The sequence below is a fragment of the Rhinolophus ferrumequinum genome, chromosome 4, assembly GCF_004115265.2.
Source record: "Rhinolophus ferrumequinum isolate MPI-CBG mRhiFer1 chromosome 4, mRhiFer1_v1.p, whole genome shotgun sequence".
Classification (NCBI taxonomy): Eukaryota; Metazoa; Chordata; class Mammalia; order Chiroptera; family Rhinolophidae; genus Rhinolophus; species Rhinolophus ferrumequinum.
Genome location: NC_046287.1, coordinates 104,309,580 through 104,335,923, shown reverse-complemented (window position 1 = coordinate 104,335,923; position 26,344 = coordinate 104,309,580). Strand labels below are relative to the sequence as shown.

The window sequence follows — 26,344 nt, the reverse complement described above, 5'->3', positions numbered from 1 at the left end:
ACTAAGCAGGATTTCTGTTCCATGGGCCTTGAGCTGCAGAAGTTCAGTTCTTGGTTTCTCGTCAGGAAGAGTGTGGCCTGTGGGACCCAGATTGGTCCTTTTGAGATTCCAGGGCTTTGTCTTTGAGCTTTATTTCAGACACAAATGTCAGCTGTTATGAGGAATTTTTTCAATTAATACAGTGAATCCCAAAGATCATGTAATAAAATTAACAGATGAAGCTCTTTGTAGAAAACCCATTCAGGGTTTCTGTCGAGCGTATTTTGTGACAGTGACATGGGAATCAGGACTCAGAACCAGGAGCCACCAGCAGTTCCTGGCTCATCAGTAACTTCAGCCTGTACAGTATTTCAGAGGTTACGGAATACTGTCCTTTACCTTTCTCAGGATTTTCACGTCTTTTCCAACCATCCAATCTTAGAACGAAGAGTGACAGACTGCTATGTTTGCCTATACAAATGAAGACCCAGGAGGTTAGGTGGTCGGATTCATATTCCACAGACTGGCAGGGATTCAAACCTGTGCTTCTGTGTCTGCATTTGTAAGTGGGGGTGACGATGGAGCTGTTTCTTACCAGGATGTGCTGAGGATTGGACGAGGTTATGTATGTAAAGGGCTGAGGATGTGCCTGGCATGTCATAGTGGTGTAGTAAATGTTGTGGATTCTAATGTGATGATGACGACGTTCTTCCGAGTCCTGGAATCCAGTGTTCTTTTCAGTATGCAACAGCTGTCAGCTGTGAGTTAGCTCTGAGCCAAAATGCTCACATTCTAGCCACACATGTGAGGCCCGAGGCATGGACTCCCCTGGGAGCTTGTTAGAAATGCAGCATCTCAGGTGCCACCCGGGCCCGCAGCATCGGAGTCTGCGTGTTAACGAGCAGCCCAGGAGTTTCACGTGCACATTAAAGTCAGAGAAGAAATGGCTCACTGCCCAGGGACGCCTTGGCCTCTTAAGTCTTCATGTATTATATTTCATGTGTTCTAAGATAAACTTTTTTTTCTTTTTTTACATTTCAAAATCTTACTTTTATTGGCAGCATTTTTCTTCCTAATTTAACTTTCAACTGATGGAGTCTGAATCTTAATTTCAATGCGATACTGTATATTTTACCGCCTTTTGTTCGTCTTTTCTGCTTCCAGGTTTTTCTGTCTCTCTGGGTCTCTCGTTTCTGACTTTTTATTTCGGTCTCAGGCCCATAGATAAACCTGCAGCTCTAACCAGCTTCTGCTTAGTGGACAGACTCTCACATGATCACTTTAGAGCCATGATCTCCAGTCTGAGTTTTATGACACTGAACACCTCTGGTTTTCCTAAAAGAGATGTGAACTTAATTTTAAAAAGATTTAATTCACTTTTGATTAAAACAAATGCATCAGAACAAACGAATGCAAGGTTGGCACTGCCCAGAGGATGTGAGTCGCTGATCTAAACCAGAGCCGGCCTCGCTGCGTCCTTTGGACTTGTCTAGAATTGGACGACCAGAGGCCCGGCACCTGCCTCGTCATGCTGGCCGCGTGCGTGTCAGCCACCCTCATCTAGCCTTTTGATCCTGGAGCATGGCTGCAAATTGTGGCCAGGTGTCCTCTTGTTAGTCATGGGGCCTGTGTGAACAGAAGTGGGTCCCTGCAGGGCAAGACGGGAAGCAGGCAGTCTCCTTACCCTTGTGAGGTTGTGCGTCCCCCTTGCGAGGCTACTGTCAGGTGCACTCATGGCCAGTGAACGAGCAACCTGCACGTTATGAACTGCTACCCTAATGTTACAATGTGCAGCGAGCTTCGTTACAGAACGGAAGGTGACACAAAGGAGACTGACTGATAGGGGCAAGCATATTTTAGGGAGGAAAGTTGACCTAAACTTATAAATTTAGTGCTATCACGACCTCTTCCATTTCTGTCACACATGCTGCAGCCACACGGAGCTAGGTGGTCCTTGGGTTTTTTTTCTCTCATTTGATCAACCACTATTGGCGTGGGTCCAGTTCTCCAAGTTCACCTCCATCTCCAGGAAGTTCGCTTCTGGCACAGCTCTGACAGTCTGCTGCCTTCACGGCCTGTCCTTTTCTGACAGTCTGAGGGGGCCCTGTCATTCCACTGATGGTGTTTCTCCATCGATGTCATCGTGAGTAGGTGCCCATGACTGAGTCAGTACATTACCTGCCAACGACTCGGACTTTTACTCTCGGGAAGAAAAACAGTACAAAATGAAAACAAGAAGCTAGGGAAGACCAGGCTCCGTGACTCACTTCACAGTCTTTGGGATCAAGGAGGCAGCAGTAGTCTGTGGCTTTAGCGTCTGGACCAGAGGACAACGGCAACGGCAGTGGCAACAGGCAGATGGCAGGTGGGTCGTGTTAGAAGGAAGATGTTGGAGACACTAAACACTGCTTCAGGCTCCGGCCACCCTGGAGTGTGTCCAGCAGGAAGAAGCTGAGGCCTGAGTGAATGTTACTGCACAGACACTGGCGAATCCGCGTACTTGGCAAGAAGAGTCACGTAGTGCGACAGGCCAGGACGTCAAGTTAAAGGAGCCAAGAAAGCTGCAAGCTCCTGCCTCCAACCACACCTTCAGCTGCAGGATTTTGTACATGTTACGGATTTTTACATTTAAACATAAGCGTTTAGGGCTCGTCTTTTATTGAAGAAGTAATGTATAAAGTGTCAGAGTGAGTCTCCTCGTGGTTGAAAAGAGCTGGCCTCTCGCAGCCCTGCCCACTGACTCTGGGGACATCTGAGCACCTTTGCCTCACCCTGTCCTGAGCCTCACGTCCTCCCAGAAGTGACGCCACCTCTGCTCCCCCGTGGCATTCCTGGCTCGGGCCTCCCTTTACAGACCAGCCTGGACACCTCTAGGAACACTATTGGTTCAAAACTTGGTTGTATCATGTCTTAAAAAATCACCAGATGAGGAGAGCCTCGCTGGAGTGGTGGTGAGGAATCCCCTTTATTAAAAAACTTCTAGCTTCTACTTCCTTTGCTTAAAATCTAAGAGTTGCCGCAATCAACCAGCATACACTCGTGGCCTGGCACATACTTTGCACCCGCATGCTAGGAGTAAATGCCCAGCTTGGGGGAGGGTGGTGTGTGTAAGACCGCTGTCCATGAGTAAGAAGCAAATGCAAGATGGTTAATAAAGTGCTCAATTACTGTGGTACAAAGTTTATGTATAATTAAAGGTTTGGGGTGTATCAGTCAGGGTTCTGTCACAGAGGCAGGCCCAGTAGGTTATACGAAGCTCTGACAATTAAGTTCGCGAACTCATCCTAGAAAAAGTGCTATCTACCTCGTTGCTGAATATCACTACGGTCACCTTCGAAGTACTCCCCTTTGGAAGCTATGCACCAATGCCAGACCTAGTCCACCCTTCAAAGCAATTTTGGAACTCTTTTTCTGGAATGGCCATCAGAGCTACCCGTGAGGTCCTGAATCTCATCAAAATGTCTTCCTTTCAATATTTCCTTTATCTGCAGATAAAGGAAGAAGTCATTGGGGGCCAGATCAGGTGAGTAGGGAGGGTGTTCCAATACAGTTATTTGTCTACTGGCTAAAAACTCCCTCACAGACAGTGCTGTGTGAGCTGGTGCATTGTTGTGATGCAAGAGTCATGAATTGTTGGCGAAAGGTTCAGGTCGTCTAACTTTTTCACGCAGCCTTTTCAGCACTTCCAAATAGGAAACTTGGTTAACTGATTGTCCATTGGTACAAGTGAATAATGAATAATCCCTCTGATATAAAAAAAATGTTAGCAACATCGTTGCAACAAGTTCGTGAACTTAATTGTCAGACCTCGTAAGTATGTAAAATAAGGTTTATTCCAAGGAATTGGTTTATGAGTTTGGGAGGACTAGCAAGTCTGAAATCGGATGGGAGCTGATGGTGGAAACCTCAGTTCTGCTCATAAAGCCTCTCAACTGTTTGGGTGCAGCTTGCCTAGATTATTGGGAATAATCCCCTTTCCTTACAGGCAACTGATTATAGATGTAGTCACATTCACAAAACACCTTTACAACAACGTGTAGCTTATGTTTAACTGAAAACGGGGCGCTCGAGCCTAGCGAAGCCGACCCTCACGGGATAGAGCGGAAGTTCAGAGCATGGCCTTCCCCTTCGGGTCTCTTGGATCTAGCCCTTTGTGGGGCGGGGAGTGCAGAGAGGACACGTCTCATGATTAACGGTAGGCGCAAGGCTGATGGATCCAGTGGTACTTGGTCTGGGCCTTCGAATGGACTGGAGAAGGGCGCAGGCGCAGGGCTCCTGCACTAGGGATGCGATATTTGATAAATGAATCTTCCATGACTGTTTCTCTATTGACTGCCAGCTACACAGAATTATATTTCCTTCTGTCTAATCATCCCATTCTCATATTAAATTTTCTTATTCAATTCACATATTGTTTTGCCCGCCCTCACTTTTATTTACTGTCCTCATGTTTCTTCATGCCATCTTTCCTTGTCCTGTTCTTTTTTTACTAATCCCCAGCTTTTGATCTTCTTCTAGTTCTATTTTGCTCTACTTTTCAACGCACTTGGTCCGGAATTTTCAAGTCTGTCTTGTACAAATGCTGCTTTATGGTTGCCAGTGCCGTCACCACCAGGAACACAGACTGGCAACTCAGGAAAGGACTAGGTCATGTACCGTCCTTCTGCCCCTCCCGCACCAGAGCCGTTTGGGCTCAGTCCATTGTCTTCACCAGGAAACAGGAGCCACAAAAAGTTCTGTGTTGGGTAAATGTCAGATAGTGAAATGTAGTGGATGAAGGCATGGAGCAGGCACTGGGTTTGTTTAGTGTCACCCCAAGTCAGAGGCCAAGGAGAAGGAGCTACAGAAAGGGAGCCCACTTCAATCTCTAGTTAGAGCAAGGATGGAATAAACTTAAACTTAAGCGAGCTCCCCGTCTCCAAAGATGCTGTGAGGATGGGCTGGATGAGAATAACCACTGGTGTGGGAAAAATTGATGTACGAGTGACAGGTGCTGGACTCTCGTTTAGAGACACCCAGCCCTGGAGTCCACGTGAATGGCACGGCGAGGAACACAGTTACAGATCCTGAAGTTAAATTAAGAGCTATCATGATGATTCATGGTTTTTCTCATGAGAAACTAACTAGAGCCATGAGCTGGCTCCTCCATTTACATAGATTTACATGTCTTTGCTTCCTACACTCTTCGCCAAGCCTTCCTTCTACAGGCAACGTGAAACTGACTCCCAACAAGAGAGGAAAGACCTGATGCAACCGACAGACCCACACTGCCTTCCAGGGAAGGTGCAAGTGCAAGACTTCAGAAAGCAGAAAAGACTTAAGTGCTGCCCACTGTCACGCGAAGGCTATGGTTGGGTTGGACAGCTGCTCGGCCTCTTGCCAACACCTGCAAGCTTTCCTGGAAGCAGGGCATGAAACATTCCTGCAGAATGACTCAGGCAAATTTTGCAAAGTTGTACAAGAGTGGATTGAACACCTCATTTACCTGATGCAACAGGACACTGAGTCAGCTGTAAAACACCTGCTGTTCAGAGCCCCCATGGAGGCCGCTCAGGGCAGAGCAGATGGAAGTGGGAGGTGGATGGGTCATCAGGCTGTGGGAGCAGCCCACGCTGACGCCAAAGCTGTGCCTTGAAGCCTTTGGAGGCATTTTGGCCACAGCTGTCAAGTCGCAGAAACGTCGCTCCTCTCCCACCTGGACACCCGCCATTAGGAATTATTCTGAGACTCCAGAGTGACTGCTCGTGCAAAGGGGTGCATGGGAGTGCTGTCGTGGCAGAAAACTTGAAGCTATCTTAAAACAAAATACGATTTTTTAAGAAGATCGACTGAATGAAATACCATGAAGCCATTAAAAATGAAAACTTGTGAAAAGCATTCTTAATAGAGACTAGACAGGAACACAGAAGTGAGAGCCGTTTGAGGATCAGGCAAACATAGTTGGTATTCTTCCCTTGAATATTCTTTAAAATAAAGTTTTTAAATGGAAATAAATAAATAAAAGGAAAGGGAAAGAGAGGACTTTGTGCCATTGCCAGGGACGTTCCAGAGCTCTTTAGGCCCCAGTAGCCACACCCGGGTGTGTTTTTTCTTGCTATGCTGTACTTGTAACAGTGCTTTCAGGGAGAAAAACAACAGTATCATAGAGTCTGAAAGAACGGTAAAGGTCTTGACCTTAAAAACACAGCAAAAGGAATCCATCCTTTTGTGCAAACGTGAAGAAGTGTCCCATTGTTCAGCAAGCTAAGCAGTCTCTTCACCGGGTGGGGTGGGGGCATCCTCTGGGAATAAAGTGTTTTACCAAGAGGTCTGAGCAGAGCATGGGCCCCCACTCCCAGCCCAGAAGAATGGCACAGCCCTGTCTGCCTGCCCCTCCCTCAGAGTTCCAGCCGGGCGGGCGCTGTGTCTCCGTGCTCCCAGGTCACAAGCTGGGGACGGCAAAGCAGGCTGGGCTGCAAGGCTGCACAGTGTCACTGTCGCTTGCAGCCGCCCGTCTCTGCCTTTTCTCTTGGGGACTCCCCTGCCATCCTTCTGTCCTCTAGTTCAGGGGCCCATTCCCTCCTGCCTCTTAATTTTCCAGCTCACTGAAACCCTTCCTTTATGCTCACCTGCTGGTGATGGTTAGCAGGCAGGTGTTAGCATAATAGCATTTCCAATTAGTTTTTTTAGAGTTAGAATACTAGCATAGAAGCTCTTACTTTAATACCACTAAGCAATCCCAGGCACACTAAGCAGGTTTTTAAAAATTTGAGTTATGTGTGTGATGTTTTCATTATGTTTGTCTGCTAACGGGGCTGGAGGTGTCTCAGTAAATCGGCAGCTCCTTCCTGTCAATTTGTTGCCCACCACTGTGGCTGCTCAGAAAGTAACCTTCCGTTCAGTACTGAGTAAACCCTAAAAATGGTCTCCTTCTTGAAGACAATTGCTATTAGAAGGAGTCCTAATAGACTGATGGCAGCCCCAGTTTCCAGTGTGTGCAGTGCTCGCACCCTCGCTGCTCCGGCCAGAAGGAAGGCATCACCTCGTGGGGCCTCTCGGGAGAGCCCTGCGCCGCTCTCCCCACACGGCCCCGCATCACGATGTGCCTCATGTCCTCCGGGTGGGTCTTCCCACAGATGGCAGACTCTACACTGCCCGTGAATGGCCTCAAGACTGAGCTGACCCCTCCCTGTGGTCAGCGCTGAGCCGTAGGTGTGGGATCTGAGACAGTTCTGGGACTTCTTAAAGTGCCAAGACCCTTAGGGTCCATGCAGTGCTGCCCTCTGCATCACCCTCTCTGAACAGAAGGCCACTGCTAGGATGCTGTCTGAATTTAAAGCCCATGAGAAAGCAGGTCTCAACCGATTTGGTGGATGGTCCTGGTGCAAATGGTCTGCTCCAAAGGCCCTGCAATCCTCACGGGTGTTCTGGCTCAGGTGGCGCCCAATAAAGTGGTGGAACTAAGGAGAACAACAGTCATGATGGGTCCATGGTGGCCTAGGGAAACTTGATGGCGTGAGAGTAGTGGTAGGAGTTAGAGCCATGAGGACTCCTTAACGTCCTCTGCGATGATGAGCTTGCTGCCACAGACAAACCGATCACAGGCTTTGGAAGGCAAGAAGGACAGAGGCCAGGTGGCACAGGAACAGTGGATCTTGGAGGTGTGCACGAGGCGGCAGGTCAGTGCACTCCACGCACTAGGGCATGAGAGACGGTTCCTTCTCTCTCATCAGTACCATGTCTGCGCGTATTTCCAGGAGGTAGAATAAATAATGCAGAAATGGCAGGAAAACGTCATAGGAAAAGTTTTGCGGGGTGAATTTTGACCTGGTGAGAAAGGAAAAAGAAAGGCACGGTCGGCTAGGGTGCATGGACATGGCCGTGAGAAGACTCTGTACACTGTACCTGAACTTGAGCAGACGAACACAAGAAGGAGCGACATACCACGGGGCAAGCAAGGATGTGGCAGGACCCACGGGGGACCCGTGGGGAATGGGAAGTGAGAGGAAATGGCCTTCCTGCAAAGCACGGGGTGAAGCAGGAGGAGGTGTCCAGGCTGGTCTGTAAAGGGAGGCCTGAGCCAGGAATGCCACGGGGGAGCAGAGGTGGCGTCACTTCTGGGAGGACGTGAGGCTCAGGACAGGGTGAGGCAAAGGTGCTCAGATGTCCCCAGAGTCAGTGGACAGGGCTGCGAGAGGCCAGCTCTTTTCAACCACGAGGAGACTCACTCTGACACTTTATACATTACTTCTTCAATAAAAGACGAGCCCTAAACGCTTATGTTTACATGTAAAAATCCGTAACATGTACAAAATCCTGCAGCTGAAGGTGTGGTTGGAGGCAGGAGCTTGCAGCTTTCTTGGCTCCTTTAACTTGACGTCCTGGCCTGTCGCACTACGTGACTCTTCTTGCCAAGTACGCGGATTCGCCAGTGTTTGTGCGGTAACATTCACTCAGGCCTCAGCTTCTTCCTGCTGGACACACTCCAGGGTGGCCGGAGCCTGAAGCAGTGTTTAGTGTCTCCAACATTTCCCTCCAAAGAAAAACTTCTGGGCAGTTGAGCGTATATGCCATTCTGGAGTAAGGACAGGAAAGCCGGGGTCTGGGACTTCAAATGGAGACGAGAAAGAGCAAACGTGTGGTCAGCAAAATCTTGCCGGGCCCCAGAAACAGAGGGACGCAGAGAGGAGTCCAGCAAGTGCTTCTGCAGGTCTTCTGTGCCTGCCACTTAATTCACAGGTGTTAAGGTGAAAGCCAAAGTCCCCTTCCTGAAGCAGGTGTGTCTATCTGAAGTCACGTAGCAGGTGGAGGGGTATGGGCAAGGGCTCTTTCTGAGAATTTTGTTTCTTAAAAATAATCAGTACCCCAAAGGCACACTCCGGGCTGCCAGACTCCACTCCCCTCAGTGGAATGGAGCTCAGTAGCAAAATAAATCATCTTGAGCTTAGAATATACTAATCACGAACCTTTAGTTCAGTGCTGAGTGCAGCAGGAATAAAGCCGACAGTTTGCTTCAGTGACATGAAATCCTGATCAGCAAGCATCTCAGCCATAAGTGTACGGCTGTTTCTTTTCTCTGGATTTAGCTTCTGGATCAAAACTCAAGCTTTCAAAAATCTGCTTCAGAAAACCCAAATGAGGCAGAAAGAAGGAGTTAGGAAGAGAAGATACTACAACGTTTTCCCCTTTTAACCTGTTCAGCTAATGAACAGTCGCTGATAAAGCAGGCAGCCCTTCCATGGAGGAACAGGAGGGAGAGGACAACATTTGGGAACTGGGAGGCGGCGTGTGGCATGGCCCGGACAGTCCCTCTGAGGCTTTATGTAGCCAAGGTCACTGTCCACTCACACGATGCGTACAAATCAAAAGCCCTGGGGTGGCTCCCTTTCTGGCTATTTTGAAATCCTTTTGAAGTCAGCCCTAAAAGTACTAAACACAGTTATAAAAGAGCCAAGGCAAACAGTGTCGCAAGTGGAGGATGGCTTCCATATGTGCACCCCTCACAGTTGGAGCACTGTCATGAAAACTCCAGGCTCTGGAATGTTGGCCTGGAGGCCAGGGATGAGGGAGAGCCTGCAGGGCCCCTGCCTGGCTGCCTTTCGCAGCATTCCGGAGCCCGTGGGGGTGCAGGGTGCCACAGGAGATGCCTGGAGGCAGCCTGGAGAGGGAACCAGAAACCACCCTTCCTGCCCGGAGAGCCTGGTGAAGAGCGTGAGGAGGGCGGGGCTGCCCTGTGCTTCAGAGTTGCTTTCTTGGATTCTGGGCACTGCCCTGAGCTTTGTGTATTATTTCCTCCTGTTGCTGCCCCTCCCCCTGTCAGCTTTGCTATCAGAAGTGAAAGAAGGTGAAACTTGTCAGCATTCAAGTAAACTGAATAATTTGCTGAATAAATGAATGCATTGTAGGATGATTTAGAACTGATAAGAAACCCAGTGACATACCATGATAGCCTTACAGATTGGCCAGTTTGCAAGCAGGATGCTACCAAGTTTTGGCGAGTATGTGGAGTGATTGGAACGCATACACACTGCGGGAGGCGGTGCATGTGTGTGCAGCCACTTTGGGAAGCAGCTCTGTGTTAGCGCACAGGCTGGAGAAGCCAGTGCTCAGGACAGCAGCTCTGCTCTTGGCCAGGCGCCCCAGGAGCCATGAGCAAGAATGTTCTCTGCAGCCCTGTTCACAGCAGCTGCAAACTAGCAAGAACCCAGATGTTCATGCACAGTAGGATGGATGGGTCAGCTCTGGTGTTCACACACTGGTGAGAATGGACAGACCACAGCTCTGCACAACACAGGTGGACCCTGAAGGCATAGGACCAAGTCACAGAAGGGTGCACAGTGTGGGTCCGTTTGAAGAGGATGGAAATAGGTAAAAAGCAATCTCTGTTGTTTAGGAATATAAACATAGATGGCAAGTCTTACGGGAAGTGGTTATTATAGAAGTCACATGTTTGTCTTTGGGAAGGGTGTGATCAGGAAGGTGGGCACAGTGGTGGTTGGGGCTGTCGCTCTGTAATTCTTCTCTATACCATATGTTTCTGGTTTGTGGATGTCTTAATTTTTCTCTCTGACATACAAACACAACTAGATGGAAAGTGGTTCCCTCATCACACCTACTTCACACTTGCCCCTCGTGTGCACCTTTCTTTGTCTTCTTGGTTCTTGGGCTCCAGCCCCTCCCCAACTCCCCGCCCCTAGGTCACCATGGGAAGTGCAGACACCCAGACAGCTCTGAGAGGGCTAGTGTTTCTCCCTCCACAGCTGGGCTGCAGGTAATGCAGTCTGAGGGTGCAAATCCCCTTTCTCTCCACCTCTTGGGTGACTTTGAAGTCTGGGACAGAGAGAAGTCACCAGGGCGGGAGGAGGCCGGACAGCAGGGGGAGCTCAGTCTCCAGTTCCCGAGCGGGAAGGGCCTGGCCCAGCTCCCCCCAACTCCACCCCAGGGCCATCTGGGGGGCAAAGCGTTTCTTCCTGTTGGCCACGGCCACGGTGCACCTGCGATGACAACCTCCCACACAGACGCCCTCAGCCCTCAGACAGGACAGGTAAAGGCTTTGCTCTGTAACCCACAGTAACAGGTAGTGCTGGGTGGACCACGTGCCTGAGCCTGTTCTCGGGAGCTGGATGGGTGCAGTGTGTGTGTGTGTGTGTGCCCTGGGGGTAGGGGCCGAGCTGAGATGTCCACAGCTGAGGCCTACCGATGGCAGAGGTGTCAGCCACAGCAGCACATTTAGTGGCCTCTTACGGAGGGACAGTGCTGTCTCTACCCCAGGGTGCTCTATTTGTTAACGAAACCACGCAGAAAATGAGATCTGGAGATTTCACAATAATTCTACCGTCTGCCCAGTGAGGACTTAGGGGGAAATATGACGGCGTGCCCACATCTGTCTTCCTGACAGCTGATGGCTGAGGTGACAGTATCCTCAGATGGAAAGTGCACTGTCAGTGAAGGGGCCAGTCATGCAAGCATTTCTGATGCACCCCTGCTCCTTCCACAAGGATGTGATGAGGAGGCTGCCTGACGGACAGGCCAGGCCTTGCAAACGGCCAATTTGACATGCAACTTAAACACATAATAACTTGCCTCTTGCTTTACAGTTCGCATTTGCAGAAGATTCTAGGGCCCCACTTTTGCAAACAACACCCAGTTCTAAGCTGCATTTCATCAGAGAATATCATTCTTTACAAACTCATTAAAAGCTGAACAAGGCCAGGCTTGCAGGCAGGCCCAGCCTGGAAGAAAGTTTGCAGTTCTTTTGATGGCTCCAGTCTTCCTGCCTCAGATCTTAGCAGGAGTGTAGAAAACCCTTGTTGCCCTTTTCCTTCAGTACCCCGTTTATTTCTTCCCTTCTCTTGTCCTGTCCCTGGGCTCCAAAGCGGCGAGGGGGACACAGGTTGTGGGTGGAGAAGGGACGACAGTGGAAGTGGGCAGAGTACGGGAGAAGGCTTTTCTTCAAGCTCAGGTTGATTAAAGCTATGGAAAAAGCAAATTGGTATTTGACATTTCACAAAATAGTGTCTTTTCAGGATCCATTCCTACATTGTCATTTTGTCAGCCAAAATTTGATGAAAACACAGTGCTTGGAGTGTATTTTGGAGTCCTGCTGCGGTTAATGAAAGTGACAGTAACAAAATGGTCTTTCCAGAGGCCTCATCTGTGTGCTGCCTCTTTTCTCCATTTAGGATGGAATAGTGTCTCCGAGCGACCTGGACCTTGTCATGTCAGATGGCCTGGGTCTGCGGTATGCCTTCATGGGCCCCCTGGAAACTATGCATCTCAATGCAGAAGGTAGGCTTTGGTCCACACGGGCTCGGGTGGGAATTCTGTGCCATCCACTGTTTTCATGGGTTTGTAAACAGTCAAATGTCACCTCTTCTTAGAACTGAATAGAAACGGTATCGGGCACAGGAGACAGTCGCCAGCCCTGGTTGCTCACAGGTAGGACAGGTGGGGGCTGGGACAACTGCTCTGTCCTAGGGTGTAAGTCACACGGCATCCACGGACTTCAGGGCTCCATGTGGAACAGCACACAGGTAAGGGCCAGGAGGAGAGGTAGGTGAGGTTATGGAGACCTTGCTCCATGTCACCAGCCTGAGAGGAGATAAGGTGGTATTTTCCTGAGAAAGATGCTGAAATTAGTTACAAAGGCAAGAAAACCAAGGTAGGGAGGTAACCATGTGAGCGTCTGCTGGATGTTCCTTCTGCCTAAACCCCGGGCAGCTTCCCAGTGTGGTTTGCTGAGCTGAAGGCTGGGAGGGAGGGGCTTCTGCAGGACGGAGGTGGGGGCCTGGGCCAGCCAGCTGCCTGGGAGCCACTTCAAAGGGCGGGGGATGTAGGCACGGGCCCAGGACCTGGTGACTGAGAGAAGGATCATTTGAGAAGGGTGATAAGCTTCCAAGAATGAAACTGTCCGCCAGATTTTAAGTGATTCAAATAGAAGACGTCATTTGAAAAACAAGCAATAAAACCTACACCAAATAAAAACAAAATAAATTTTTAAAAACCACATATAACAATCTGGGGAAATGTCACCTACATAGTGTTACAATGGCTGTCGCTTGGTATTGAAATTATAAGTCACTTTTATTACCTTTTTACTTTTCTGGGTTGTCATCAATGTCTACAATTGTATAATATTTTGGTAATTATATTATTAACTTGTAAAACATATGCAGAACGAGAAAAGAAATATTGTAGTCAGCTTCGTGGTCTATATTTAACAAAACCATCAAGAAACGAGCTGACCCAGAAGTGACCAGAATAGTGTGTGTGTGTCTTCTGTCTGTCTAGGCGTTTTGTGGGGGTGGAACCAGAATGAAAGACTGGGAATGACAGGCAGGCGTGAGGTCAGGAAGAATTTTTTTGTACCTGGAGCTGCTATGGCGGGAGAGGCCATGCTAGGAGTGGGTCGCTGAGCTGCTGGAGGTTGGAGGTTTGGCTGTTGACAGGAGATTCACAGTGAGGTCGGAGTAGGTGACCTCTGGGGGTCTGCCTTCGATTTTATAATACCATGAGGTAACACTCAGTCAATTTTCACCCCAGTAATTAATGAAAAATAATTTCCACTGGGTGATTGCAGGCAGTCTTACCAGATGTGTTCTTGCGCTCCGTGCACACTTGGGGCCTTGACTGGGTTGGTTGCGTGTCGTGTAGATGTGGCTCAATAAGTGACTTGATTCTTCTTCACACTGAGCTGAGGGCATCGGCAGGGAGCGGGGACTCCCACCTGGCACCCGCATGGCAGGATAACAGTTGAACACAGGAGGACAATGCAAGGAAAGACACCCTCATAAAAGGGAAACAGGAGTTGTGAGGCATCGTTAAAATAATGTCCAGGGTAATTTCACATGTTTTTTCCAACCAGGACCTTAAAAGTGATGAACATATCTAAGCATTTGAAATGTTGGAGTTATGTAGACACTGCTGGATAACCACCATGTTTTTCTTTTTCTTCATTTCTTTTTTTTTCTTGAGAAAACTAAGATAATTCAGGTATCACAAGAAATCGATAGGGAGAGAGCCGAGAACCACTTTGACTTGGAAACAAATAGAAACAGAAGCCAATGATACCAGAAACTCGGGAATCAAATAGAGGGGCAGACAGGAAGGAGGCTCATAACAAATTTTCAAACAAAGCAGATATGATAAGAAAACCTAATTGGCTCGATATGATAATGGTGGACGGATGTAGTTTTCAACTTCAGAGCATTCCAAGGAGCAGCGTGAGACAGTTCTAAGATCAGGCCCAGCACCAAAGGAAATGCTCACTGTCCTCCGGTGTCACCCAGAATATATCAACACTGGAGCTGGGAGACTTCATCTCATTTCTGATGTTGTTTTTGTAAAGCTAGCATCTCAGCTTAAGGCTACTTATTAGTCTTCAAAGCTACAGTTTATCTAGAAGTGGTAAAGATATTTTATGATCTGTTTTAATCTAATAAAATAGCACCTGAAAAACCAGGAGGCCAGCGTGCTTACTTCGCCTTCTGGCTACTTTACAAAAGCAACACCCACGAAGGACAAGTTTTCAGAAGGGCGGATCTGGGTAGTGGAGCCAGTGGCCTGGGCCCCTACCTGACTTACAGGCTAAATAGCCCCATGCCAGTTGGTTCTGTGCACCTCAGTTTCCCTATCTGTAAGATGGGGCAGCCATAGTAACTACCTCATGGGGAGTGTGACAATTAAACCAGATGGAGACACCTAGCTGGATGGCGGACACACATTATGTCTGTAATAAATGTTATATTTACACAGACTTTTGTCTTGTTTAATTCCCTAGGCTCCTAGTTTATTTTTTAATTCTCCCCCCAGTATATACAAGTACATAAGAGAGAAATACAGAACAAATACAGATTAGGACATTCTTGCTGTGGAATAGTGAAATCTGAATTCTTTACCTCTTTGGTTTATTTCCTTGCTAAGCTTTTATACTAGTCGGTCAGGAGAGAGGACAGGTCCCCGATACACTGGCAGCCTCCTGGGTTCAGTCTGACCTGGGAAACGACTGTGTCTCGGACCCTGGGAATCACGTCCATTTGAAAGAATGTCCACCACCTGGCCTCTCAGAATTTCCTGTGTGTAGATGTTTGTCTTTTTCTTTTTTAATCGGGATGCCTACTTGGTGGGTCTGGTTCATTTATGTGGAGCTCTGATTTGCAGTGAAACAGGTGAGCTGATGGGGCTGGTCCTGTCGTTTTCTGTCTCCACCTGCATCCCTGTTCAGTGAGCTCTAGCTCAGGTGGGAATTAGATAATGTCGCTCTGTGCTTTGGGGCCTAATAAGTTCTGTGAAACCCTGTCTCTTAAAAGCAGGTGGATTCCCACAGGTGTGGATTCACACGCTTGTGAAAACCAGACTCCTGTGGTGTGGGTGGCAATTAGGTCTCTCTAAGAAACAACACCCGGGCGCACCCCAGCAGCTGCTTCCATGGGTGACAGCGGGCCGCGTGCTGGGTGCCTGCTCTGTAAATGCAAACGGGGGATGGATCCCTGTGGACCCATAGCCTTGGGTTGGGCTGCCAAGAAAGCACTCTCACCTCCTGGGTCTTAAGCTGAAGAATGACAAATCAGCAGAAGCTAAAGCTGTTTTCATGAGAGCCAGCTCTTTCTTCCATGTTTTCTTATTCTGTATAAGCATCTCTTAAGAAACTAGGTTCAGAGTCTTCTGAAAAGCTAAGCTCTCTGAAAGCACTTGGAAATACCTGGTTGAACAGAATAGAAGGCGTGGGAGCATAGAAGAAAGATGGGAGTCCCACTTCCATAGGAACGCAGAGGACAGACAGGCTACTGGGATTAAAGGTAAAGTGGGCTTTTCTTCCCATTCCCACTGAAAAGGATATTCTAGAACAATGCCCACTCAGTCCTCCTTTTATACTGCTCGGATGGAAGGCGGCATGCTGCAAATAACAGTGACGGTAACGAATTTGCTGGGACATTGCTAAGTCACTGTGAGCTTGGACTTTGAGCTATTGGGAGAGCTGTCCTGAGGGTGTCAGGTTCTCCACCGGTGAGGTGGCGGGGTCTACACATGCTGGCTGTGGGCTTCTTACTGTCACTACACACACGGGGCTGGTCACCCCAGGAGCCTGAGTGCATGATGCACTGCAAAGACTGAAGTTTTAATTGGCTTCCTGAATAAGTGGGGGTGGGGGACATTACAAATGGTATTATAAAGGATTTCACCGTGTTTTATTCTATCTTGAGGAAATAAATGCCCTTTTAAAGCTGCACATTGTATAAAAGGCAGTAGGGGAAAAAGTTATAGAAAGCCCCTGGGAGATTCACGTGGCTTCACAGGGACAGTGAAAGGTGAACGTTTGTTCAGAAAAGATGAAGTCATGCAGAGGTGAACCTGGTCCGTGAATCGCATCCATGGCTCATGGCTGCTCCCCGTGGAGAGGCGTTGTGGAGCTTCTGTGTTCCCACAGGTGGGGTACTGCTGAGCCGTCAGTCGGTATCTTTCCAACTTATTTGATTCTTGTGTCTCTGCTTCCAGAAAGGAATACACTGTATTTGTGTCTAGATTTTATCACCTTTTGTTTGAATAAATACACACATAGATAAAGTGAAGGAAATATTTCATTTCCAGAAGGAAATAAATGTGTAGGTTGTTTTCTGTGCTTTGGAAATGCTGAGCTGTATAAGGGAGCTAGCCAGTGCTGGAACAGTGAGGGAGCCTTCCAGAATCCTGAACTGTCAGGTTATACTTGTGTTAAATGAGTGAAACCCCTTATTTTAAAAAGAGAGTGCCCACCACTTAAATTGTAGGTGCTAGTGTCAGACAAGTTGGTATATTTGAATTTTTTACCCTTCCAAACCATTCCTCTCCTGAGAGCAAATTGGATTAGCCCACTGAAAGAAGACGGGAGGCAAATCAAATTGCAGTTCAGGGAATTCAGGCTTTTACGTGCGTGTGGCTCCACCAAAACTAAACCCCAAAAAAGTTTTTTTTTTTTTTAAAGACTACCTGGTGGTGATGATCTTTATTTTAATTAATCACACGCAGTATTTGGGGGCGGGGGTGAGAGCCAAGATCAGGGATCTGCGCAAATCCTGCTGTCCGTTTGTTCCCGTGTTACCTTTTCGCATGACCGACCAGCCTCCGAGTCTTTCTGGTCATGACCAGTGCTGGAACTGGGCCAAAGTAGGCACAGCGGGCCGCTCAGCCTGTATCCTTGGTGGGCCCAGGACTTAGAGACGGCTCCCCTGCATGCACCCAGGGCTGGCCTCTGATCTGACTTGTCCCTGTGCACGCCTGCCCTGGCCCAGCCTCACTGCCTCCCAGGAGGGGAGGGATAAGAGGGGAGTGGGTCTTGGCCAGCCTGCCCCACGGCCGGGGTTGACGCGTCCTGGAGGAGAAAGCCGACTGCGTCCCTCTGTGCACGTCTGATGCTCAGCCAAGATCTCAGCTTCAGCCCATGTCCCACAGCTGCTTCTGGTCACTGTGACGTGTTTCTCCCTCCCGTCTCCCGTCAAGATGAACCTCTACGTCATGGGTTTCTCCATTAAAATCCCAAGGCCTGATCTCAGCATCCGAGAAAGGGGTTCGGTTCCCCAGGGCCCAGAAGCCTTCAGAGAGCAGTGCAGCTGGGGCTTGGGTGACGGGGCTGTCCTCGGCTGGCCAGACTCCAAGCCTGCATTAAAGAACCTGCCGCCTTGTAGACACCCGATCAAGTGGTAACTGGGAGTCAGGGAACAAGAGATTTCAGTGAACTGGGATACTGTGCTTCTTAGAAAATGCACTTAAGCCATTTACACAAGTAGCTCACAGGTACAGTGTTGTAGGTAACTTTTTGGGGACAGTAGGACTTAAATGTGTGAGTGTCCCTTGAGACGTGCTGAGGAGGTGGAATGGCAGGCCTGAGGGTCCCCTGCCGTTCGGGATGTTGAGAGCTGAGATAAGCTGGACAAGTGACTGGCGGTGAGGACCCTCAGTCCCCAGGGCCAGCCAACTGGGTGCACTGCCCACCTCCACCCTCAGGGAGAAAGGGATTTTAGTTCATCCGACCCAGGGCAAGCCCCTGAATGGATGCCTCAGCTGGGAGCTGTGTCACATCCTCGCTGACATTGTGACTCTTGTGTTCATGTGGTTTCAGGTATGCTAAGCTACTGCAACAGATACGGTGAAGGCATGAAACGTGTCCTCAAGACTTTTGGACCCATTCCAGAGTTTTCCGGGGCCACGGTTGAAAAGGTTCACCAGGTATGTGGATTCCCGCAGAGAGCTGTGTGGGCTGAGCGGGCGCTCTGTGCGAGGGATGTTGGTTTGCAGCTGGCACCCGTTGTCTTTGGCCCAGACAGCCCCTCTCGTCTGACTTGCAATCCGTGGTTCTGTCTGGTCCTAGGACTCTTGACTTGTCTCTGAGGACCTGTGGTCTCTGAATTCAGAAACCTCGCGGTCACTTCCTGCTTATTCTCTGTTCTTCTCATCTCTTCTTTTCTCTGCTTCCCATGTTCCCAGGCCATGTGTGCGAAAGTTCCAGACGACCCTGAGCACTTAGCTGCCAGAAGGCAGTGGAGGGACGCGTGCCTCATGCGACTTGCCAGACTGAAAAGTCAGATGCCATCCCAGTGACGTTCCTGTGATGCTGTCACTCCCCTTTCTGGAAGTCCTCGTAGATGGAATACAAGAACGTAATCATGTCGCTCTAAGCAGTGGGGACCGCAGAGGTGCATAGCATGTGCGTCTTGAGCTTGGTCCCCTCCCGTTAGTGGCCTAGCTACTTCTGATCGTGCCCGTGTCATGGCTGTCACCATGGCTCTCGGGATCTGTGGGCAGATTTCCTGCCCCCAGGCAAGCAAATCTCGTGAAGAGTTTCACCTTTTATCTTCAGTGTGATTATACAGCCTACATTGTATAGCCAATAATTGTCATTTCAAATCATTTTAATCTGTAGTAAAATATTTTTATAATTATTTTCTAATCCCTTTCTGAGTACTTTGTGGTCCTGCATTTATGAGGCAACTACCTTCATTTTGTTGTTGCTTATTCTGAATAAAAGTTTTTGATTCCATAAAGACATCCTTTTTCTTCTGATCTCTCTGAGAATGACAGGGCTTGATCCGGACAATCGATATAATTTAGAGTGACCATGATGGATGAGTAATGAGCAAATACTGTGTTCTGGGTCCTTCGTCTGTCATTCAGTAAAAACTCACCCATTTGGCCCAGTGTTTCCCAAAGCAGGTTGCACAGTGGCCTGAGGCTCTGTGGTCAGCCGCGTTTGTGGAGCTCCACGGAACGCCTGCCCTTGTCCATTCACATCTGTAGAAACCGAAGGCTCCAAGTTCTGCAGTAAAGATACCTGTTTAACTTTACCCAACACCCCATCTCTTCTTTGACATGGAGTCTGTTCTGAGAACTAGTTCCCCAAAGACTCAGGGGACTAGCCGGGAAGTTGCTCCACCCCATAGAGCCAGCACATCACGATGACTGATCACCGAGTGCCGCTGTGGAGCCCCTGACAACTCCGAGCCCCGTGACACTCCAGCCTTTCGATTTTAGGTACCCAGCGTCCCAACCTCATCCTCAGGGCCGAGGCTGCGCTGGTATGGAAGCAGGGGAAGTGGCAATTCCAGTGAAGTGTCACGTTCGCTCACCTGCCACGTGCGTTATACTCCAACATCCAAGGAGCCGCCCTGACGACCTCAGGCGTCTCCCACGTGGCCCCTGCCTTTCAGAAGTTTACTGTAAGACAACAAAATGTTAAAGTAGGGCAGTGCTCCAGAAGGTCACATCCACAGGCGGTCACAACGGCCTGTCCCTGGGTGTGCCTGGAAGACCTCACAGGCTCCTCCTGTGACTAGTCAGCCAGTCCTCCTGGCTGAGGGAGCAAAGCGGGAAGGGGTGCTGGGCGCCCTGACGGGCCTGGCTTCCTGCGGCCTGAAAGAGGGCGCTGTGGAGGGGAGGCTGGAGCTGGGGCAGACCCGGACGGAGAGCCCAACAGGTCTCGGTCACGAGTGCCAGTCAGAGTAGGATTTCAGAGTGTCCCTCTGACACGGGACTGAGTGGGACGCAGAGCCAGCTGTGGTGACATGGGGCTGGTGCGTGAGTGCAGCAAGCATCCTGGGTGCAGGACCCAGTCATCGGGTGGCCCCAGTCATCCAGTGGCCTGAGGAGGGCAATATCAGAGCCACCAGAGTGTCAGCGGAGGAAACAGCCCAGCCAGTGAAGCCATGTTACAAGATACAGGAACTGGGGCCGGGGGAGGGGGGGCGGTTACAAGTCCCAGATATTGAACATCACAGAAAGGATAATGTGTCACCTCACAGGGAGGTTGTCAGCCCTGACAGGATCCTTCATCTGATCAAGTTTAGATGATCCTTAAACTCGGTGACTCGGTCCCTCCCTCCGTGACCTGCCAACCAGCCGTTTCTCTGGGCCACAGTGAAGCCCTTGCTTTCCCCGATAGCTCCCGGCTCCTGCTTCTAACATATTCCACCTTGTCTTCTCAAAGTCACTGCACTGTGCACACTGCCTGCCTCATTCCTTCTCTTAGGAGCCCGCGACGACTGCCCACAGACCCAGGACCCAGGCTGGGGGTCACTGATATGAAGATGACCAGCTAGGGGACATGGGGTATTGGTGGATGTCACGCACATGTGGCCTATTGGTTCCCTGGCATCGATGAGCCACGGGGGTGCCAAAAGGAGTGGCCATGAGAGGCTGTCAGGCCAGTGGGAGAGCAAGGCAGGCATGTCCTGGTGTCCCCTGTGGTGTGGGCATGGAAGACAGAGTGGGGACAGTTTGGGACCACATTCATGTATATGTTTAAATTCTGTCTCCCTATTCTTGCTGTGAGGGATTTTTGTATGGATGTCGGGTGCATTCGGACGCATGACAGCAGAAATGCTTCTCAGTTTTGCTTGTAGCCATCACAGTGAGGCAGAGTCAGCACAAGTGATGGGCCAAGAGGGTGCCAGAGGGCCAGTGTTTGGAGTCTCATCTGAAGACTAAAGAAACGAGATCTGTCACGCAGACAACAGCAGAGAGCCTATATGTGTCTCTGGGCCCAAGGGCAGGAAGACAGTGATGGAAATCACTGGAGAGAGCGATGAGTGGGTCCAACAGGGAGGAAAAGCGGGGGCCAGGTGTGTGAAGACCCCTTGGAGAATCGCATGGACGCACAGTAAGCAGCCTCAGTGCATGGGCGTGAGTCCCCACAGACAGGGCTGCTGCCTTCAGTCTGGATGAAGTGAGAAGGTCCACCTTGCATAAGAAAAGTTCCCATAGGTTATTAGTTAACCTTGAAACTGAATGATTCTCTAACACAAGGAGCTGTGAGAACTGTTTCCAACATGACGTAGGAAAACATGAGTCCTCTGAGCTAGGCATTCTCTCAAGTGGTACTGTGCTTAATTCAAGAAATCCTTTAGAAAAAGGCTTATTCCACTTGAATACTCTCTGCAGCTGAGCAAACTGCTCCTTTCTGAGCACTTCAGAAAGATGTGTAACTTCAGGCAGGTGGTGACACTTCATCCAATTTCACCAGAGTTGGAGATCTGTATATGTATATGTGATATATGTATAACATATTCCCTCTCGCTGTAATATGTATAAATATATATATAACTATATAATACATAACTATATATAACATATCCTCTTTCTGTAATGTATATAAATATATATAAACCTATAGTATATATTATATAAATATATATAACATTTTCTACATATAAATATATTTTTATATATTACATTATATTTATTTTATATTGAGTATTATATATAGATTTTTATATATATTTATAAATTTATAAATATATAAAACTATATTATATATTATATATAACATTCTCTGAAATACGTATACAGTGGTACCTTGGTTTTCAAACGTAATCCACGAATGCTGAAACGTTCGAAACAGCCGACAGCTAGGTTTCAGGATCTTGCACTCAGCGGAAGCCGTGTGACACGTTCGACTTCTGAGTCATGTTCAAAAACCGAAGCATTTACTTCCAGGTTTACAGTGTTCATAAACCAAAATGTTCGTCAACGGAGAAATTCGAAAACCGAGGTACTACTGTATATAAATATGTATAAAACTGTGGGGACAGAGCCCCAGAGAGCAGTTTCCAGGCTCTCAGCCTCACGAGGAAAGGTGCTGGCTCAGATAATAGATGGCCATCAGCTGTGACTAGTTGGCCATCAGCTGTAACCAGTTAGCCATTAGCCACTGATATAACTGCCATGGCTGAGCTAGCAAGAGCGGATTGCAGTTAGCACGTGGGGTTGTTTGGTTGGTTTGCAGAGAAGTGGATTGCAGCTAGCAAGTGGGTTGGTTAGCAAGCGCCGATGGCGGATTGTGGATCGTGTGGCTCCTGCTTCCTGTGTCTCCAACCCAGCCGCCAGCAAGACTATAGTGGTATGACTCCCTGTCTATGGCTCTGTGGGTGTTCCTTTTTGGCCTCACCATATCCTGTGTTCTTGTGCGGGGAGCAAGACCAGAAACCCTGCATGACAAAAACTATATAATATATAAGCTCTATATAATATATAATATGTAAACTAATATACAACTATGTATATTATCTCTATACATAATATACATGTAATTATATATAACACATAACATACTTTCCGTGTTTGTGTGTGTGTGTGTGTGTGTATCATCTTTTTCTTCAATAGTTTTAGAAGTACTTAGATCAAGAATCACTTTAGCTCATTTTAATCCATCATGGAAAAAGCTGCTTGCTGTAATAAGAGGGTGTTTGTTAGATTGAAAAAGCACAGTATTTTGATGGTGCTTCACATTTTCTACAAGAGAATTTAGGGTTTTCAAAATATACAAATCGAGTTCTTTACATTGTATTACCCAAACCATGGTAAGTACCAGTGTTTCTAGCTTAGCAGAGAGTGTTAGTTCCACTACAGCTCTAGCTTTGATCCTAAAATGCAGCTTTGTCTCCTAAGTCTTTACCTATAATCAAAAACCTACTGGGATACCCTGGAAGATACGTGTCTCACCATTAACGTTCTAACTTTGAGAAGAACACCTGAATCGCTATGGCAGCGGAGCTCCACTTGCTGGTAAACGTTCCCATCTCATTTGGGTCCACAGCACCACCAAGATCACCCTGTAGCTGAGTGTGAATTATAAACTGCTGCAGTCAGCAGAAGCTTCAAAGGTCAGGTTAATACCCTGCGATGTCAGTGCTCTGATTTTATCATCTGTGATCTAATTTGTCTTTACCATTATTATTCCTTCTTTACAGATGGAACTAGGATTTGCATCCCAGAGCTAGTATGTAGTAGAGTTGGGTCTAATCTCAAGTTTCCTTGCTCCCAGATGATAACATCTTCTATTTCATTGATCATCTACTATGTTCCTGACACTGTGATGTGCACTTTATATGCATTATCTTTGATCCAGTAAACAACCCTGGAAGGAAGTACTTCCATTGCCAATTTTGCAAAGGAGATCAGAACCCAGACCTGCCTGGCTTCAAAACCAGTTCTTTCCCCTCTATCATCTCCTGGTTTTCCTCTACTTTTCAGGAAAGCACAAATGTGTTTCTATTATGCAGTCTGGGGGAGGGTTAACATCAAAGAGTTGGGGGACCCCCAAAACGGTGTCCAAAATGGAAGTTGTCTTCCATTTACAAATGAACTAATCATAGGCTGGCTTCTTTCTATCAGCCAAGGCCTGTCCTTTTTTGAGTGAATTCTTTTCAGGAACAGATACCATCACAGCCTCAATTCCCAGGCCTCACTGTCAGGAATTCAGCACGTCTTTTGCTGTAGGTGCAACTTTCTTGCCCAGATTCCTAAAATCAAGCCTTGTTAAGTAAAAGCCAATGAAGCTGGGAAGCACTGAGTGAGGTGGCACAGAGTTTGTTCCAACGTAGCTACTTCAGGGAGGACTGCTAGTCAATTTGAATCTTTGCTGTGAAATTTTTAAAAACCACCTTAAGGATAAACGTGTGGAATTCATGTTGCTGTCCTGGGAACTGCCCATTCCCTTGTTTTACTAGGAGCCTGCACCTCAGCTCCCATCAGTGCAAAGATTTAAAAGGCGACAATCTCACCATCATGGGGAGAACAGTTGGGAAGATGAATTTGATCAGAGATTACAAACCTGGGAAGCACTGCTCATCAGAAGATAATTAGGATTGCAGCTTTCTTGGGGACCAGAGCATCATTGTGACTCTAAGGATGAACAGTGTGACTTAGGGGGCAAAGCCACAGAGGAAGTTACGCCCACGGATGGTACCATGTGCCTCTCACTGTAGGCAGAATGTTCCCGAGAGACACCAGGGTTTACATGGTCCTGGGCTGACTTACACATAATTGCCACTCAGCCAAGTGACAGGCTGGTAGGAACTGAGCTTGGCAGCACAGCCACTCTCCACATCTCAGTGTCTGGGGAGAAACGCATAACGCTATGGTGATGAAGGATCGGAAAGCTGTTTTGCACACAAGGAAGTATGAAAAGTAAAGAAAGTGTAAATGAAAAAAGAATCACTTATAATCTCACTATCCCAAAATAACCAGTGTTTATATGGTATGTTTCTTTCTGGTCTTCGTGTGTGTGTGTGTGTGTGTGTGTGTGTGTGTGTGTGTGTAATATATACAAATATATATGTATTTTTCTTTCAGAAACTGAAGTAGTTCTGTATGCAAAATGTTTATTTTTATGTTTTTTGTGTAACACATTTGAGCATATTCAGCTCGCTCAATCATTCAATCATTCATTTATTCAGCATGATTCTTGTTGCATAGAGCTTCTCTGAGAGACACAGAGGAGCGTGACACCAGAAGTGCTTGAGAGGACATCCAGCTGGTAGGCAGAGCCCTTGAGGCCACCGGATAAACCATAGGCTGTGAGCTCATCGACTTCAGACATCAGCAGGAAACACCACAGAAGGCACTGGAACGGGACCAGGCCAGCTATGGCCCCAGAAAGCACAAGGCCAGGGCCCTGTCCCCACCGGCACACAGGTCAGTTCTCTGCTGCTCTGCACTCCACATGGCATGCCTGGACAGGGACAGAAAGCCAACAGCCGATTCACCTAACTGAGTCGTCCAAGCGGAAACCGAGTTGTCTAAGGGCCACATGGACTAAATAAAGGCCTCTGCACACCCCTCTCTCCATGGTGATCCAGAAGCAGGGCTTGTCACACGATTTGTCCTGTCTTCCCATTGTTCATGCCAGAAGGGCAAGTTGGAAAAGTGACCCCATCGTGGCTGCACACAGACGTTTGCACCATTTCCACTTAACATGGTGAGTGATAGGTTGAAGTTCAGTCTTCCTTCCTTCTGTGTGTTCTCCACTTGTCCTGCCTGTTTGTTCCCCCTGTCTTGCCTTCTTTGGGTTTCCTTGAAAACTCACTTTTAGTATTCTAATTGACTTTGAAGTTAAATGCTTTTAACATAGTTCAGGGGTTGCTGCGGGTTGCACTGTACGTTCAGTTTCTCAGTCAAACTTTAATGTTAAGCTGCATCCCAGTCAAGGACCTTGTGACGTTCCACCTCCGTTTGCTCTCTGCCGTTCCTGCTGTATCCTCATTCATTCTACTTCTACTTTCATATCAACCATGCAACACACTTACGTCACTCTGGCATTTCACAATGTACTTTTAAAGAATTGGAGAAAGATAGCCTTTCATATGTGCCCACAGATGTACCATCTGTTGTGACTGTCATTCCTCCTTGCAGACTCCCTTACATCCGGGATCTTTCCCTTCAGCCTGAGGACCTCCCTTTAGCACCACATGCGATGAGGGTTTCCCGGCAGTTAACTCTCAGTTGTTTGTCTCGTAATGTTTTATTTTGCCTACATTTTCACAGGAGATTTTTGCTCTTCATAGATTTCTAGGTTGGCTTTTGTTTTTTTTTCCCCACAGCACTTTGAAGATGTTTTTCAGTATCTTGTAACTCCTGTTCCTTCTGTTTAGATGTCTGTTAGTCACCATGATTTTTGTCATTCCCTTCAATGTGTCTTTTTCTGGTTAGTTTTTGTCCCAAAGATTTTATTTTTATTTTTCAAAGGGTTGACTCCGATATGTCCTTTGTGTTGATCATGCTGTCAGGTGGCTGAGCTTCTTGGATCTGTGGGTTGTCTTATCTCAATTTTGGTGGGAAAAAAAAAGGCCCTTACCTCATTAAACATTTCCTTTGCCCTTTCGCTCCACCCTCCCCTTCTGAGCTCTGATCGCACATGTGTTAAATCCATCATTTGCTGTTGTACCCCAGGATGCTTTCTGTCTTCGTGCATCAGAAAGTGGATAATTTCCATTGACTGGTTTGCAAGTTCATGATCCTTTCTTCAGCTGTGTAAAGTGTTTAGTGAAAGATATCTAATGAATTTTTAATTTCAGCACTATATTTTCAATTCTAGAATTTCCATTTGTTTTCTTTTTAAACTTTCTATTCTCTGCTGAGA

At 47.9% G+C, this 26,344-nt stretch overlaps 1 protein-coding gene across 3 annotated transcripts in view; it reads left to right on the top strand.

The window, feature by feature from the left end:
- Positions 1–18,970, top strand: part of CRYL1 (crystallin lambda 1) — a 103,086-nt gene extending 84,116 nt beyond the window's left edge. For all 3 annotated transcript variants that reach the window (XM_033104229.1, XM_033104230.1, XM_033104231.1), the window contains 3 exons: positions 12,141–12,246; positions 18,053–18,159; positions 18,418–18,970. In XM_033104229.1, the coding sequence (XP_032960120.1) occupies positions 12,141–12,246; positions 18,053–18,159; positions 18,418–18,531 (327 nt within the window). In that variant the 3' untranslated portion in view covers positions 18,532–18,970. The remainder of the gene's footprint in view (positions 1–12,140; positions 12,247–18,052; positions 18,160–18,417) is intronic.
- Positions 18,971–26,344: the final 7,374 nt, after the last annotated feature.